Source organism: Sciurus carolinensis, chromosome 3 (genome assembly GCF_902686445.1).
Source record: "Sciurus carolinensis chromosome 3, mSciCar1.2, whole genome shotgun sequence".
In the NCBI taxonomy this organism is placed as follows: Eukaryota; Metazoa; Chordata; class Mammalia; order Rodentia; family Sciuridae; genus Sciurus; species Sciurus carolinensis.
The window spans coordinates 144,171,617-144,186,820 of NC_062215.1; the positions used below are offsets into that span (position 1 = coordinate 144,171,617).

The 15,204-nt window shown below is 36.6% G+C and overlaps 1 protein-coding gene across 1 annotated transcript in view; it reads left to right on the forward strand.

Moving 5' to 3' along the window:
• Nucleotides 1–15,204, forward strand: part of Ccdc150 (coiled-coil domain containing 150) — a 113,917-nt gene that overhangs the window by 19,057 nt on the left and 79,656 nt on the right. The window contains exons 6-7 of the mRNA XM_047546435.1: nt 12,282–12,398; nt 13,822–13,951. Coding sequence (XP_047402391.1) covers nt 12,282–12,398; nt 13,822–13,951 — 247 coding nt within the window. The remainder of the gene's footprint in view (nt 1–12,281; nt 12,399–13,821; nt 13,952–15,204) is intronic.

Here is a 15,204-nt window from a genome sequence, read left to right on the forward strand (position 1 = left end):
GAACCAATCAGCTTAAAGATCAGCAAGGCATGGGGGTTCACACAGGCAAGAGTCCCATTGGACTATATGGAAAGCACGAGCTGATCACGTTGGCGGAACTGTTGTTAACCAATCCCTGACGGTGGTCCGGTTTATTGTCATTAACTATTGAAACCGCCGTTGAGGCCTTGATCCTGCTCACTCACCAGGAAGTAAGGAGTCGGCCTGAGTTAGTTAACGTGTCATTAGACCCAACAAGGTATGTTCCTGCTATCCCTAGTGTTTCAGAGCTTTGAACATGAATGGATGCTGGTTTTTGTTGCATGCTTTTTTTTGCCTCTATTGAGATAGTCATGTGGTTCTTGTCTTTAAATCTATTGATGTGATGAATTACATTTATTAGTTTCTGTTTGTTGAATCAACCTTGCATCCCTGGGAAGAACCTCACTTGATCATGGTGCACTATCTTTTTAATGTGTTTTTTATATTTGATTTGCCAGAATTTTATTTAGAATTGTTGCATCTGCGTTCATGAGGAATATTGGTCTGAAGTTTTCTTTCCTGGATATGTCTTTGTCTGGTGTTGGTATCGGGGTGATAATAGTTTCATAGAATGAGTTTGGAAGGGTTCCCTCCTTTTCTATTTCATGGAATAATTTTAGAAGGATTGGTATTAATTCTTCTTTAGTGTGATAGAACTTCACTGAGAATCCATGCATGGTCCTGGGATTTTTTTTTGTTGTTGTTGGTTGTGTTTAGGCTTTTGATGGTGTCTTCAATTTCATTGCTTGAAATTGATGTCTTTAAATTTTTTATGTCCTTCTGATTCAATTTGGATAGAAATTTGTTGATATCTTCAAGAATTTCTATTTTATTAGAGTATAAATTTTCAAATAGTTTCTAATTATCATCTGTATTTCAGTAGTTTCCATTGTGATATTTATTTTTTTAATTGTGAATTTTAGTAATTGGAGTTTTCTCTCTCTGTTAGTTTGGCTGTTTATTAATTTTATGTATTTTTTCGAAGAACCAACTCTTTGTTTTGTTGATGTTTCTTTTGTTTCAATTTCATTGATTTCAGCTGTGATTTTAATTATTTCCTGTCTTCTGCTTTTGGTGTTGATTTGTTCTTTTTATGGGGCTTTGAGATGTAATGTTAGGTTATTTGTTTGTTGACTTTCTATTCTTTTAATGAATGAGCTCAGTGCAATAAGCTTTCCTCTTAGCACTGCCTTCATAGTGTCCCAGAGATTTTGATATGTTGTATCACTATTCTCATTTACCCTAAATATTTTTTTATTTCATCCCTGATTTCTTTGCAGCTTGTCTTTTCATTCTGTTAATATCTTTCACAGAGCAGTAGCTCTTAATATTAACAAAGTCCAACAATAAATTTTTTTTCTTTGGTTGATTATAATTTTTTTATTGTCTAAAGAATCATTGACAATCTCATGTACCTGGATTTTCTCTTTTACAAATCTTATTGTTTTGCCTGTTGTATTTAGGTCTTTGATTTATTTCAAGTTAATTTTTATGAAAGGCAGGTTATGTGGAACAGACGGGGTATGCTAGTTTGCTGGGTTGCCACGATAAGGTCCCACAGACTGGGTGGCATAAACAGAAATTTATTTCTAATACTTCTGTTGGCTACAAGACCAAGATCAGAGTGTTAGAAGTTTGGTTGTTCCTGAGGTTTTGCTTGTTGGCTTGCACAGGTCATCTTCTCAATGGGTTCTCACATGATGTTTTCTGTGTGGATGCATCCATGGTATCTCTGTGTATCTAAATTTCTCCTTATAAGGACATCAGGAAGATTGGATAAATGCCCACCCTAATGACCTCACTTTAACTTAATCACCTCTTGAAAAGCCCAGCCTCCTAGTAGAATCACATTGTGAAGTATTGGGGTTAGGGCTTCAACATCAAAATTTGGAGCAGACACAATTCATCCCGTAACAGAGAACTATATACAGACAGATTAAATTTGGTATATATCTTCCTAAAAGACATAAGAAATATATGATATCTATAATCTGATAAACATCAGGTGTATTGATTGATTGGCCTTAATGCTTCAGAAATTAATCTTAATAATATAATTATCAAATAAAGATTATAAACTTTTAAATGTATCCAAAAATGAAAACTATGACTCATTCTTATATAGATTATGATATTTACCTTCTTGTTGAAGGAAAAGGGAATTTCTAAGCTTGAAAAAAAGCTGAATTATATAATGCTTAAAAGATTTGACCACGTGAGAATTTAAAACTTCTTGTAAAAAGTGAAATTAATAAAATATAACAAGACTATACAAAAGTTAATAATTTTCTATTTTAAAGGACTTAAAACTGACTTAAAACATGAAAAACAGTGGGCAAAGGATAAGTATCGACAATTAAGGAAAGAAATATGTAAAGAGCTAAAACCATATTGGATGTTTAACCTCACTAGAAATGAAAGAAATGGGAAAATATTGTGGTATTTTTCATTTATTAAATTAGGAAAAGACTTAAGAAAATGATGATACATAGTGCTGAAAAGATTTATTAAAACACTACCAATAAGAAGTTAATATTGGAAAGAAAACATTTACATTTCAAAAGTCTAAAAAGTAGGACTGGGGTTGTAGCTCAGTGTGTTCAGTTCTCAGCACCACATATAAATAAGTAAAATAAAAGTCTATTGACAACTTAAAAAAAAAGTCTGAAAAGTATGCCTTTCAACTAGTGATTCATCTTGTAGAAATTTATCCTAAGGAAATAGCCAGAAAATAATGAAAGATTATTCATAAGCATGTTCAATAGAACAGTATTTAGAATAGTGAAAAACTGGAAAAGTCTTCGTGTCCAATATCAGGGATATGATTAAGAAATAAGATTTCCAAAATAAGGTTTTGTAACATTTTGTACTCATACATTTTTATCTCTTGCAACTTTTTTTTTTTTTTTTTTTTTTTTTTTTTTTTAGTTTCCTTGATAGGAAACATGTCATTATTTTATCTTTATTTTGTGTAAAATTCAGAAAAAGAACTTTCTTAAGTTTGGCAAATTACAATTGACATTAGATTATCTGAATTTTCATTTCCTAAGTCATTTAAATTTTTATATTAAAATCTCATTGCTATCTTGGTAAAGTTTGGCTCTAGTTTTGAAATTTGCTTTTTTTTTTTAATTTTTTATTTTTTTACATTTACATAGGGTAATGATGTTTATTTTATTTTTCCCCTCCCCCCACCCCTCCCACCCCTCTTTTCCCTCTACACAGTCCTTCTTTCCTTCATTCTTGCCGCTCTCCTTAGCCTAACTCTAAACCTAACCCTAAACCTGATGCTAGCCCCTCCCACCCCCCATTATATGTCCTCATCCGCTTATCAGCGAGATCATTCGTCCTTTAGTTTTTTGAGATTGGCTTATCTCACTTAGCATGATATTCTCCAATTTCGACCATTTGCCTACAAATGCCATAATTTTATCATTCTTCATTGCGGAGTAATATTCCATTGTATAAATATGCCACAGTTTCTTTATCCATTCATCAACTGAAGGGCATCTAGGTTGGTTCCACAATCTGGCTATGGTGAATTGAGCAGCAATGAACATTGATGTGGCTGTATCTCTGTAGTATGCTGATTTTAAGTCCTTTGGGTATAGGCCAAGGAGTGGGATAGCTGGGTCAAATGGTGTTTCCATTCCAAGCTTTCTGAGGAATCTCCACACTGCTTTCCAGAGTGGTTGCACTAACTTGCAACCCCACCAGCAATGTATGAGTGTTCCTTTTTCACCACATCCTCGCCAACACCTATTGTTGCTTGTATTCTTGATAATCGCCATTCTAATTGGGGTGAGATGAAATCTTAGGGTAGTTTTGATTTGTGTTTCTCTTATTACCAGAGATGTTGAACATTTTTTCATATATCTGTTGATTGCTTGTACATCTTCTTCTGTGAAGTGTCTGTTCATTTCCTTAGCCCATTTGTTGATTGGATTATTTGTATTCTTCGTGTAGAGTTTTTTGAGTTTTTTATAGATTCTGGAAATTAGCGCTCTATCTGAGGTATGGTTGGCAAAGATATTCTCCCACTCTGTAGGCTCTCTCTTCACATTTCTGATAGTTTCCTTTGCTGAGAGAAAGCTTTTAAGTTTGAATCTATCCCAGTTGTTGATTCTTGCTTTTATTTCTTGTGCTATGGGAGTCCTGTTAAGGAAATCTGATCCTGAGCCAACAAGTTGAAGATTTGGACCTACTTTTTCTTCTATAAGATGCAGGGTCTCTGGTCTGATTCCGAGGTCCTTGATCCATTTTGAGTTGATTTTTGTGTAGGGTGAGAGATAGGGGTTTAATTTCATTCTATTGCATATGGTTTTCCAGTTTTCCCAGCACCATTTGTTGAAGAGGCTATCTTTTCTCCATTGCATATTGTTGGAACCTTTGTCTAGTATGAGAAAATTGTATTTATTTGGGTTTGTGTCCATGTCCTCTATTCTGTACCATTGATCTACCTGTCTATTTTGGTACCAATACCATGCCGTTTTTGTTACTATTGCTTTGTAGTAGAGTTGAAGATCTGGTATTGCAATACCCCCTGCTTCACTCGCTACTGAGGATTGCTTTAGCTATTCTAGGTTTTTTATTCTTCCAGATGAATTTCATAATTGCTTGCTCTATTTCTGCAAGGCACATCATTGGGATTTTAATTGGAATTGCATTGAATCTGTATAGCACTTTAGGTAGTATAGCCATTTTGACGATATTAATTCTGCCTATCCAGGAACATGGGAGATCTTTCCATCTTCTAAGGTTTTCTTGAATTTCTTTCTTTAGTGTTCTGTAGTTCTCATTGTAGAGGTCTTTCACCTCTTTTGTGAGATTGATTCCCAAGTATTTTATTTTTTTCGATGCTATTGTGAATGGGGTAGTTTTCCTAATTTCTCTTTCTGAAGATTCATCACATGTATAAAAATGCATTGGATTTATGAGCATTGATCTTGTAACCTGCTACTTTACTGAATTCACTTATGAGTTCTAAAAGTTTTCTGGAGGAATTTCCAGGTTCCTCTAAATATATAATCATGTCATCAGTGAACAGGGATAGTTTGAGTTCTTCTTTTCCTATTCGTATCCCTTTAATTTCTTTGGTTTGTCTGATTGCTCTGGCTAGAGTCTCAAGGACGATGTTGAATAGAAGCGGTGAAAGAGGGCATCCCTGCCTTGTTCCAGTTTTTAGGGGGAACGCTTTCAGTTTTTCACCATTTAGAATGATATTAGCCATGGGCTTAGCGTAGATTGCCTTTATAATGTTTAGGAATGTTCCCACTACCCCAATTTTTCTAGTGTTTTGAGCATGAAGGGATGCTGTATTTTATCAAATGCTTTTTCTGCATCTATTGAAATAATCATGTGATTCTTAACTTTAAGTCTGTTGATATGGTGAATGACGTTTATTGATTTCCGAATGTTGAACCAACCTTGCATCCCTGGGATAAAACCCACTTGATCGTGGTGCACTATCTTTTTAATATATATTTGTATGCGATTTGCTAAAATTTTGTTGAGAATTTTTGCATCGATATTCATTAAGGATATTGGTCTGAAATTTTCTTTCCTCGATGTGTCTCTGTCTGGTTTAGGTATCAGGGTGATATTGGCTTCATAGAACGAGTTTGGTAGGGTTCCCTCCTCTTCTATTTCATGGAATAGTTTGAGAAGTATTGGAATGAGCTCTTCTTTAAAGGTTTTGTAGAACTCGGCTGAGAACCCATCTGGTCCTGGACTTTTCTTTGTTGGTAGGCTTTTGATGACCTCTTCTATTTCATTGCTTGAAATTGGTTTATTTAAGTTGTGTATGTCCTCCTCGTTCAGTTTAGGTAGTTCATATGTCTCTAGAAATTTGTTGATGTCTTCGAGGTTTTCTGTTTTGTTGGAGTATAGATTTTCGAAATAGCTTCTAATTATGTTTTGTATTTCACTCGTGTCTGTTGTGATGTTTCCTTGTTCATTCCGAATTTTAGTAATTTGAGTTTTCTCCCTCTTTCTCTTTGTTAGTGTGGCTAAGGGTTTATCAATTTTGTTTATTTTTTTCAAAGAACCAACTATTTATTTTGTTAATTTTTCCAATTGTTTCTTTTGTTTCGATTTCGTTGATTTCGGCTCTGATTTTAACTATTTCCTGTCTTCTACTACTTTTGGTATTGGTCTGCTCTTCTTTTTCTAGTGCTTTGAGCTGTAGTGTTAAGTCGTTTATTTGTTGATTTCTACTTCTTTTTTTGAATGCACCCCATGAAATAAATCTTCCTCTAAGTACTGCTTTCATAGTGTCCCAGAGATTTTGATATGATGTGTCTTTGTTCTCGTTTACTTCTAAGAATTTTTTTATTTCCCTCCTGATGTCTTCTGTTATCCATTCATCATATAATAGTGTATTATTTAGTCTCCAGGTATTGGAGAAGTTTCTGTTTTTTATTCTGTCATTTATTTCTAATTTCAATCCATTATGATCTGATAGAGTACAAGGTAGTATCTCTATCTTCTTGTATTTGCTAACAGTAGCTTTGTGGCATAAAATATGGTCTATTTTAGAGAAGGATCCATGTGCTGCTGAGAAGAAAGTGTATTCGTTCTTTGTTGGATGGTATATTCTATATATGTCCGTTAAGTCTAAATTGCTGATTGTGTTGTTGAGATCTATAGTTTCTTTATTCAATTTTTGTTTGGACGATCTATCCAGTGGTGAGAGAGGTGTGTTAAAATCGCCTAGTATGATTGTGTTGTGGTCTATTTGATTTCTGTAATTGAGAAGGATTTGTTTGACGTACGTGGATGAGCCAATGTTCGGGGCATAGATATTTATGATTGTTATGTCTTGCTGATTTATGCTTCCCTTAAGCAGCATGTAATGTCCTTCTTTATCCCTTCTGATTAGTTTTGGTTTGAAGTCCACATTATCTGAGATGAGGATGGATACTCCAACTTTTTTGCTGTGTCCGTGTGCATGGTATGTTTTTCCCCATCCTTTCACCTTTAGTCTATGGGTGTCTCTTTCTATGAGGTGAGTCTCTTGCAGGCAGCATATTGTTGGATTTTTCTTTTTAATCCAATCTGCCAGTCTGTGTCTTTTGATTGATGAATTCAGGCCATTAACATTCAGGGTTATTATTGTGATATGATTTGTATTCCCAGTCAATTGACTCATATTTGTTTTTGACATGATTTGGTTTCTCCTTTATTTGGCTATTCCTTTAGGCTAGCGCCTCCTGTTGCTGATTTGCATCGTTGTTTTTCATCTCTTCCTCATGGAATATTTTGCTGAGAATGTTCTGTAATGCTGGCTTTCTTTTTGTAAATTCCTTTAGCTTTTGTTTATCATGGAAGGATCTTATTTCATCGTCAAATCTGAAGGTAAGTTTTGCTGGGTATAAGATTCTTGGTTGGCATCCGTTTTCTTTCAGGGCTTGGTATATGTTGTTCCAGGCCCTTCTAGCTTTTAGGGTCTGGATTGAAAAATCTGCTGATATTCTTATTGGTTTCCCTCTGAATGTAATTTGATTCTTTTCTCTCGCGGCCTTTAAAATTCTGTCTTATTTTGTATGTTAGGTATTTTCATAATAATGTGCCTTGGTGTGGGTCTGTTGTAATTTTGTATGTTTGGAGTTCTATAAGCCTCTTGTACTTGGTTTTCCATTTCATTCTTCAGATTTGGGAAATTTTCTGTTATTATTTCATTGAATAGATTGTTCATTCCTTTGGTTTGTTTCTCTAAGCCTTCCTCAATCCCAATAATTCTTAAATTTGGCCTTTTCATGATATCCCATAATTCTTGTAGATTCTGTTCATGATTTCTTACCATCTTTTCTGTTTGGCCAACTTTGCTTTCAAGATTAAATAATTTGTCTTCAATGTCTGAGGTTCTGTCTTCCAGGTGTTCTATCCTATTGGTTATGCTTTCTATGGAGTTTTTAACTTGGTTTATTGTTTCCTTCATTTCAAGGATTTCAGTTTGGTTTTTTTTCAGTATCTCTAACTCTTTATTGAAATGATCTCTTGCTTCCCGTATTTGGTCTTTTAACTGTTGATTGGTGCGATCATTTAATGCCTGCATTTGCTCTTTCATCTCCTCCTTCAATGCCTGCATTTGCTCTTTCATCTCCTCATTAGCTTCCCTGATCGTTTTAATTACGTACATTCTGAACTCCCTTTCTGACATTTCTTCTGCTGTGCTGTCATTGGGTTTTATTGATGTAGTATCTAGGTTTGTTTGGGACATTTTCTTCCCTTGTTTTCTCATATTGGTCAGTTGTCAGTGGGACCCTGAGATATTGCAGTTTTCTGCTACTGGCTTATAGTGTCCCTGTAGATTTCCAGTGTATCACCTCCCAGCCTTCAGTAGCCTGATGTCTTGGAGGAATCTGATAAAGCAGCTCATCCGAAGAAAACTGCCCCTAGCCCCCTACTGGTTCCACAGTTTGGAACTGGCTCTGTGCGGAAATGCTCTCACTGTGGGCCTGCGCCGTGCAGCTGGCCGTGTGGGAGGAGCCCACTGCCGGAGTGTGGAAGGCCACCTTGGGAAGACTCTAGCTGCCCTGCCCGGCTCCAATAAGCCACCTCTATCTGGGCCTGCCACCCGGGCCGAACTTTACCCAGTGGGCAGACTCACCTGTGGCTCTATTTCAGTCCGAGTCTCTCAATGCCTCCCCTTCTTAACTCCTGGGTTCTGGAGCGACTTGGGGTGCAGTCTCCCTCTAGGCCGCCATCTTGGATCGCCCCGTGAAGAGAGCCTGCAGCCGGAGTGGGCAGAGCCGCCTGAAGAGGTCTCTGGCTGCCCTGCCCTAATCCCAGAGGCTGCTTGCTGATCGCGGCTCTCCGCTGGTTCGTTGCCGGAGTACACTGCGCTGCAGTGGCTCCGGGACTCGGAGCTTGTTCTGATCAGAAAGGCTCCCACTAGCGGGCCAGTTCCGTTCCGAGAACCTGGAGAAGCTGGCTGTGTGGGCGGGGCCCACCGCCGGAGTGCACAGGACTGCCTGTGGATGACTCTAGCTGCCCTGCCCGGCTCCGCTAAGCCACCTCTATCTGGGCCTGCCACCCGGGCCGAGCTTTACCCAGTGGGCAGACTCACCCGTGGCTCTATTTCAGTCCGAGTCTCTCAATGCCTCCCCTTCTTAACTCCAGGGTTCTGGAGCGACTGGGGGTGCAGTCTCCCTCTAGGCCGCCATCTTGGATCGCCTCTTGCAACTTTTTAAAAACTTATTTCTAATTATTAAGTTATTATCAATAGAGAAAACACATAAACATACAATGTGGTGGTGAATAATTATGAAGTGCACTTTATGTCATCATCCTTGGGGTTTAAAATAGAATTTCTTTTAGTTTAACATTGCTTCATCAGAGGAATAGCATTCTCCAAGGAAGGATCTCTTTTAAAATAAGAGACTCTTAACCTTTTTTTAATATCTTTTATCTGATTCATTTTATAGTTTTTTATGGACAGAAATAAGTTCAGCGTACATCAGAAGTAGGAGAAAGCCAAAGTATTTTCCAACTCTCACATATCACTCAGCACAGTACTTTTGACACCAGATGTGTGAGGATTTCTCTTTGCACATCAAGCAATTCTTCAGGACAACAACTGGGTGCCTTATATAATCAATTCAATTCTGATACTGACTACCTGGAGATAGCATCAGATTTCACAGGTTAAAGGGCTCAATCTCACAAAAGTGCTCCTTACCCTTCACTTCTGAGGTTAATTGTAAGCCCCAGGTTGTGACTTGTGCTTCTGACCAACCATGTATAAATCAGTGTTTCTGTGACAGACCTCGTGGGTATAATTAGTTTGCTAGTGATTCACAGAAATCAGAGAAACTACCTATATTTACCCATTTATTTTAAGGATATCAGTTAAACACCCCTAATCCAAACTTGGAAACATTCCAGAATCCCAAAATTATTTATTGTCATGTTGGAACTCAAAAAGTTTTGGTTATCAGAGTATTTGAATTTTTAGTTTAGAAGACTAAACCAGCTATCTATGCATATTCCAAAATCTGAAGCACTTCTTGTCCCAAGCATTTTTTTATTGTTTTTTTAATTTGCTCTTTTTAGATGTACATGACAGTAGAGTGTATTTTGACATGTATACATGGAACATAACCTATTATAATTAGGATTTCATTCTTGCGGTTGTACATGATAAGGAGTTTCACTGGTCATATATTCACATATGCACATACAAAAGTTCTGTATGATTCCTTCTACTGTATTTCCTATTCCCATCCCCTCCTTCCTTCCCCTTTGTCTACTTTAGTGAACTTCTGTTTTCCCCTTCCTTCCCAATTATGTGTCAGCATTCACATATTAGAGAGAACATTTGGCCTTTGTTTTTTTCGGATTGACTTCTTTTGCTTAGCATGATAAGTCTCCAGTTCCATCCATTTACTGGCAAGCGCCATAATTTCATTCTTTTTTATGGCTGAATAATATTACATTGTGTATATATGTACACCACATTTTCATCTGTTCATCTGTTGAGGGCATCTAGGTTGGTTCCATGGCTTAGCTATTGTGAATTGAGTTGCTATAAACATTGATGTGGCTATGTCACTATAGTATGCTGATTTTAAGTCCTTGGGGTATATACTGAGGAGTGGGATAACTGGGTCAAATGGTTGTTCCAGTCTAAGTTTTCTGAGGATTCTCCACACTGCTTTCCAGAGTGGTTGTGCCAATTTGCAGTCCCACCAGGATTGTATTAGTATACCTTTTTCCCCATATCTGTGCCAACATTCATTGTTACTTATATTCTTGATAATTGCCATTCTAACTGGAGTGAGATGGAATCATAGTGTAATTCTAATTTGCAGTTCTCTATTTGCTAGTGATGTTGAACATTTTTTTCTTATATTTTTTGGCCATTTATATTTCTTCTGTGAAGTATCTGTTCAGTTCCTTTGCCCATTTATTGATTAGGTTATTTATTTATTTATTTATTTTTAGTGTTAAGTTTTTTGAGTTCTTTGTATATCCTGGAGATTAATGCTCTATCTGAGGGAGATTTTCTCCCATTCTGTAGGTTTTCTGTTCATGTTCTTCATTATTTCCTTTACTGTGTAGAAGCTTTTTACTTTGAAATATTCCCTTTATTGATTCTTGATTTTACTTCTTGTGCTTCTTTGAGTCTTGTTGAGGAAGTTGGTTCCTAGGCTAATATGATGGAGAGTTGTGTCCCAAGTATTTTGAATGAGGAATACACCACCTGTATTACAGAGAATACAGATGAACAGCCAGGGAACAGATGCATAGGGCAAGGCATGTGGGAAATGATGTGGAGCTTCTGTGCCCTCACCCAGCACCACTCTAGATATTCAGCTATCTGTAAGCTCTCCAAACCCAACTCTCTTGGGTTTTTGTGGAGGCTTATTCATTACTTAGGCATGTTTTATTACATCATTGGCCACTAGTGATCAACTCAACCTTCAGCTCCTTTGCCTCCCCAGAGGATGGCAGGTAGGACTGAAGTTTCTAAACTACTGGTCATGCCTTTCTGACCAGACTGTATCCTGAAGCTATGTAGGGCCCCCCTCCAACCAGGCATCTCATAATCATCTTATAGCATATGAAAGATGCCCTTACCTGGAGATTCCAAGGGTTTTAGGAGCTGCATGCCAAAAGCCAGAGGCAGAGACCAAATATATTTATCTTATGTCTTGATACCATGGAGCCCAAATTCTCAAGCGTCAGTTTTGTCTGCTCTTTAAAAGTTGCTGCACTATTTGTTTAAACCTTCAAATTCCAAAATAATTGAAATAGCTTTTAGAGGCATGTTTATAGTAAATAGATTAAAATATATAAAGGAATCAAAATATGAGAAAATAAGAGTTGGGAAAAAAAAAACCCAAAACTCAGAAATAATATGGTACTAAAATCTGGTACTTGTGTTTTTCAAACTTTTTATAACACTCCATTGTACATGGATTGCATACATGCAACATTCCATGAAGCAGTACTTATCCTTACTACTTGGCTATAATTTCTTTCCATTCTATTCTATTATTTCCTTTTTCTAAGTGCTGCTTCCAGCTTCCTCTACTGGGCCTTAACATCCAATTTGGAAAACAGATTTAACAGTATGAAGATGAGAGCAACCCATTTGTTTCCTAGAAAGTTATTCATCAGGGAAAAACAAGCATGTTCCTGAGTGGTCATAAATGAAAGAATGTTTGGGGATGAGAGAGCATGTCTGAGAAACTTTTCATGGTAACTTTGCTCTTCATTAGACTGGTGTCGCTAACTACAGTGTTATTCTGTAGCTAAGGAGACAACTGGCTCAGGAGAAGCACTTCAGGGAATCACTTGAGAAATCTGGATCAGCCATGCTACTCAAAATACAAGAAATGGGATCAACAGTGGAAGAAGAACGGAAACAGGTAGATTTCTTCTCATTTGTATTAGGGAAGTAAATCAAATAAAAACCGAGACTTCATTGATAAACTTTAGATTTTGCCAATTTCTTCTAGATTTATTGTTTAGTTTTCCTTAATAACCTATTAGCATTCTTACTACAATTTTTAAAAAAATTAGTGCAAAATAAGAAAGGACTCTAAGCCGGGCATGGTGTTGCATGCTTGTAATCCCAGCAGCTTGGGAGGCTGAGGCAGGAGGATCTCCAGTTCAAAACCAGTCTCAGTAACAGTGAGATGCTAAGCAACTCAGTGAGACCCTGTCTCTAAATAAAATACAAAATGGGGCTGGGGATGTGTCTCAATGGTCAAATGCCTCTGAGTTGAGTTCAATCCCTGGTACCACCCTCCAAAAAAGGACTCTAATATTATTTATTCTAACACCCTTAATTTATGAGTGAGAGTATGAAGGAACAGAGAATTTGTTTCAGGTGTTATAGAGGTGAATTCTTAACTCTTGGTACATTATCTTTCTCCTATACCAACCAGTCTTTGCTACAGCCATTGGCCCTGATCTTGGGCTATACATTTATGTTCTGGATAGAAAATATAGATTAACCTCAACTAACAATGTTAACATTCAAAGAATACTAATAAATAAAACAGTCAAGAATGTACACTGCTGATTTTAATTGTCATTTTAAATTTTAACATAATATTTTTGCCTTCATTGTAGTATTTGAAATTTCTTTGTGTAAGTTAGACTACTTTAAATTCTAACTACCCAAGGCAATTGTATTTTTATATTTAATACCTGTAATTAGATTATATAATCTTTATTATTTTAACCAATGACTGCCCTTAACAACTGAATTATAAAAAGGATTCTACCTAAGGAATTCAGAAGTTATTCTTTTTTACTGTAACTTTTACTGCCATTGTGATAGTCATTAGCCACTTAAGGCTATTTAAATTCAGTTCCTCACTCTGGCCATGTTGCACCTACTTATCAACCTCTTGTGGCTAGTGACTATTGTGTTGAAGAATGCACAGAAAGTTCTATTGGACAGCCCTGGTAAAAGGCACTGCATTCTGTTGAGGATTTTTTGGCATTGGGGATGGTATTGGGGATTGAACACTGCAGCACTATACAACTGAGCAATATACCCAACCCTTTTTATTTATTCATTTTATTTTGAGAAAGTGTCTCACTAAGTTGCTAAGGCTGTCCTTGAACTTGGGATCCTCCTGCTTCAACCTCTCCCCTGTCGCTGGGATAACAGGTATAGCCACCATGCCCAGCTTCTGTTGAGATTTTAACTGTGACATATTGACATATCCTCTTTACTCCTCAGTGACATTGAGGATGGAAATTCTTCCTTCCACATGTTCTATAAGGTCATTTATTAGAAATCTTTACAGAAAAGGAGTTTTTCTTATACAATTTCAGGTGCACATGTTGCAGCAAAACTGTGGTGCCTTACGCAGTTCTATACAGACCACCCAAGAACTACTGGCACAGGAGCAACAGAAAAAAGAAGAGTTGGAGATGGCTATCTCACAGCTCAAGTCTGATCTAAGTATGAACATAGATGCTAGAAATCACACTTCTCTTAGTATTTTGAGACTTCATGCAAAAACTCTTATGATCCAAAGTCTTGAAGTAGCCATGTTACTAGCATTTTCCACAGTCTTGGATGTAAATAATTGCTAATTTCTTTTCCACCTACAACACTATAACAGAAATAAGTGTTGGTATTAAAATAGGACTCTATTTATTGTAAACTTTTCTTTTTCATTATTTTCCCCTCCTTATTTAAGTGTTTGGGTATTTGGGAACATTTGGTTTCCAGATATTTAGATTGAATACTGGATAATAAAATACTAATTAGAAAATAAGGCTATTCTTGCTAACTTACTGATTCTATCAATTCCTCATGTCAGACTCTCAATTTTTCAGGTTACCAATATGTTTTGGTTAACCTCTATTTGTAGAGATGGTTAGTTGTTGGATACTTTAAAGAGAGTTTAGACTAATTCCCTCATTTCACAGATGGAATGAGTGACACAGTTAGTAAATGAAAGAGCCTATTTGAGCTGAGTATGGGTGCTCCATCATGCCGCTTCTAACTCATCAGCTTTTTGTCTTACCACTTTGTTAATATGTCATTGTAAAGCAATTTTCAGGTAGTCTCAACTATAGAAATCATGAAGAGTTATGTGTATAATGAATTTTACAGTGTTTCCACATAAATTATTTAATACTCAAAGCTAGCCATAGCTATTCACAGTTATTTGAACAAAGAAATGGCAAAGTGACCTGGATCTTCTAACTCTTAAATCCAGTGTTCCTTCTGTTGCACCTTCTCTGCTCTGTGACTGTAATGGGGCAGGAAATATCATAAAGGAAATGAAAATTATAAAAAATAAAGCAAAGAGTAATGTGGTCAATGTTTTGATTTTCCAGTTCTACTTTGTGTGTGTGTTACTGGGGATTGAACCCAGGGACATTCTACGTGCTAGACAAGTGCTCTACCACTGAGCTACATCCTGATCTCTCTATTTTTTATTTTGAGATGGGGTCTCATTAAATTGCCAAGACTGGTCTTGAACTTGCAAGCCTCTTGTTTCAGTGTTCTGAGTACCTGGGATTATGGGCATGTGCCACTATGCCCACCATTTTGATTTACTCTTTTTAGTAGAAAATACTTTTCCTTAAAGTTGTTGTGTAATAAATTACTATGTGAAGTTCTCTGACAATGCCCTAGGAAAATTTTCTGTCTTCTTATGATTGTTTGGCTCCAAAAATGTGTGTTGCATTTTATGGTGCTTC